Source organism: Vigna radiata, unplaced genomic scaffold (assembly GCF_000741045.1).
Source record: "Vigna radiata var. radiata cultivar VC1973A unplaced genomic scaffold, Vradiata_ver6 scaffold_7, whole genome shotgun sequence".
Classification (NCBI taxonomy): domain Eukaryota; kingdom Viridiplantae; phylum Streptophyta; class Magnoliopsida; order Fabales; family Fabaceae; genus Vigna; species Vigna radiata.
Window position 1 is genome coordinate 3,660,189 of NW_014543262.1, and position 2,498 is coordinate 3,662,686.

The following is a 2,498-nucleotide window of genomic DNA, read 5'->3' on the forward strand; positions in this document are numbered from 1 at the left end:
CGTTAAGTTTCTTAACGGCACAGCTGCCAGGTGGCTAATATGTGACTACGTGTAACGTTCTGCTTTGCTACAGGTTTAAAAAATAAAATAAATTGTGACGTGGAATATTGGAAATAGGGTTAAATTAGAAATTAGAATTAGGGTTAGATTAGAAATTCGAATTAGGGTTAAAATAGAAATTCTAATTAGGGTTAAAAATTCAAATTAGGGTTAAATTAGTTTGGGGTAAAAACTACGAATGTGATTGGGAAAATTAGAAATTTAAGGGAACATTGTTTAGGGTTCATACCATCGTCTTCGTCCATCAACGTTGTAGGAGGTGGTTTCGTCAAGGTTCGTGATTCGTCAAGGTTCGTGATTCATCAAGGAGGTTGTGTCGTTCGTCATCGTTGAGGTTAGTTTTGTTACTTACTCATTTCAATATTAAGTGTTTGTGGTGTGGATGCTTAAAATATGATTATGTTTGTGTTATTGGTGGTTAAAATATGATTATGTTTGTGTTATTGATGCTTAAAATATGATTGTGTTTGTCCTGTTCATGGTTAAAATACGATTTGATTTTGTCGTTTTCGTTGTTGAATGGGGTCCCCTGTTGGGTGTTGAAATTGGTCCCTGTTTGTTGTTAATTTGGTCCCATGGGTCTTAATTTATGAAAGTGGTCCCCCTTTTCATTTGCAGGGTAGGGTTTGGGATGGGTGACGATAGGTTTAAGGTCGTGGTCCACCACGGTGGGACCTTAGTAAAGGACGTGTGTCCCTTTCAGTATATAGGTGGGCATATATCATGTTGGGACATTGACCCCGACACATGGAGTTATTTTGGAGTTGTTGCTTCAATGAAAGAAATGCGTTACATGGAAGTAGAGGAGTTAGTTTACAGCATTGAAAATATTTTACATGGCCTGTGTGACGATAGTGGAGCTATGAATATGATGGAAGTAGCTAGATGTTTGGGGAAAGTGCACTTATTTGTCGTGCATAAAGTTAGTGAACCAGAGGTTGTGGAAATTGAGAATGAGAAAGAGAATGAAATCCTTTACCTTTGCCAAGGGCCTAGAAAGAGTGGTGGGGGTAATGGGTTTGAGGCAGTTGAGGTGGACAAAGTTGGTGCAGTTGATGTTGATGAAGTTGGTGCAGTTGAGGTTCATGAAGTGGGTGCAGTGGAGGTTGATGAAGTGGAGGTGGAGGTGGAGGCAGTGGAGGAAGTTGAGGTGGAGGCAGTGGGTGCAGTGGAGGCTGAGGAAATGGGTGCAGTGGATGTTAAGGAGGAAGTAGAAAATAGTAGTGAGGAGGAAGTGGAAGTGGATACTTGGGAGTCTTTGGATGAAGTACAAAACATTAGTGAGGTTAGTGGTGAAGATCACATGGTGGAAGATATTGGAAGGGGGTTGTCTGATGATGATTCGGAGTCAGAACAGTTGTTAACTCCAGAAGGTAGTGAAGGTAGTGGTAGTGAGGAGGATGACAATGCTGCCAAACCAAGTCCATGTCCGTTTCCTAAATTTGGAAAGAAAAAGTCAATGGTAGACTACAAATGGGAAGTTGGTACTATTTTTAATGATAAGGAGGATTTTAAGGAAGCAATTAGAAACTATGCTATTCATACTGGGAGGGATCTTAAGTTTGTAAAGAATGATAAGCGTAGGGTTCGGGTGAGATGCATGGGTGCGCAAAAAAAGTGTCCATGGGTAGCTTACTTAGGATATTTGTCATCAAGAAAGATTTGGCAATTAAGGAAGATTGTTGATACCCATGCTTGCAGCAGACAACTAAACATAAAAATGATGAATAGTAAATGGTTGAGTCATGAAGTAGATAAGGTGTTGCATGATAATCCAACTATAAAGGTACAAGATATACGTAATAAAGCACTTAGGAAATGGAACACCAGGGTCTCAATTTCCAAAGCAAGAAGGGCCAAGTTAATGGCAACAAATGAACGTGAAGGAGACTTTAAAGAGCAATTTAGAAGGATTCATGACTATGGACATGAGGTCTTGAGAAGTAACCCAGGGTCAACTGTTAAGATTAAAGTGAAAAGTGATAATGGTGAGGCCATTTTTGAAAGAATTTGCGTATGTTTGGATGCATGTAAGAAGAGTTTTGCAAGTTGCAGGCCCATCATATTTTTAGATGGTTGTTTTTTGAAAGGTATATATAAGGGAGAGTTGCTAACAGCAGTTGGTAGGGACCCAAATGACCAAATGCTTCCCATAGCATATGCAGTAGTTGAAGTTGAAAATAAAGATAGTTGAAGTTGGTTTTTGCAATCATTGATCGAAGACCTTGGTGGTAATCAAATATGTCGAGCATGCATGTGGATGTCTGACCAACAAAAGGTACATGCACTACTTACAAAATTTCCTTTTTTGCAATTTATGCTTCATGTATGTTTCATTAAAATTGGTGTTGTTGTCAGGGGTTGGTACATGCTATTGAAGAGCTTTTGCCTAAGGCAGAACAAAGATTCTGCATAAGGCACCTGTATGCTAACTTTAG

General features: G+C 39.4%; 1 protein-coding gene across 1 annotated transcript; it reads left to right on the plus strand.

The window, feature by feature from the left end:
- Positions 1–691: 691 nt before the first annotated feature.
- Positions 692–2,254, plus strand: LOC111241088. Its single transcript, XM_022777755.1, has one exon. It carries the CDS (start codon positions 692–694, stop codon positions 2,252–2,254), a length of 1,563 nt encoding a protein of 520 aa, XP_022633476.1.
- Positions 2,255–2,498: the final 244 nt, after the last annotated feature.

What these genes read in the sequence shown, in the direction of transcription:
- LOC111241088 (XM_022777755.1), top strand. Translation starts at nt 692, where the DNA reads ATGGGTGACGATAGGTTTAAGGTCGTGGTCCACCACGGTGGGACCTTA.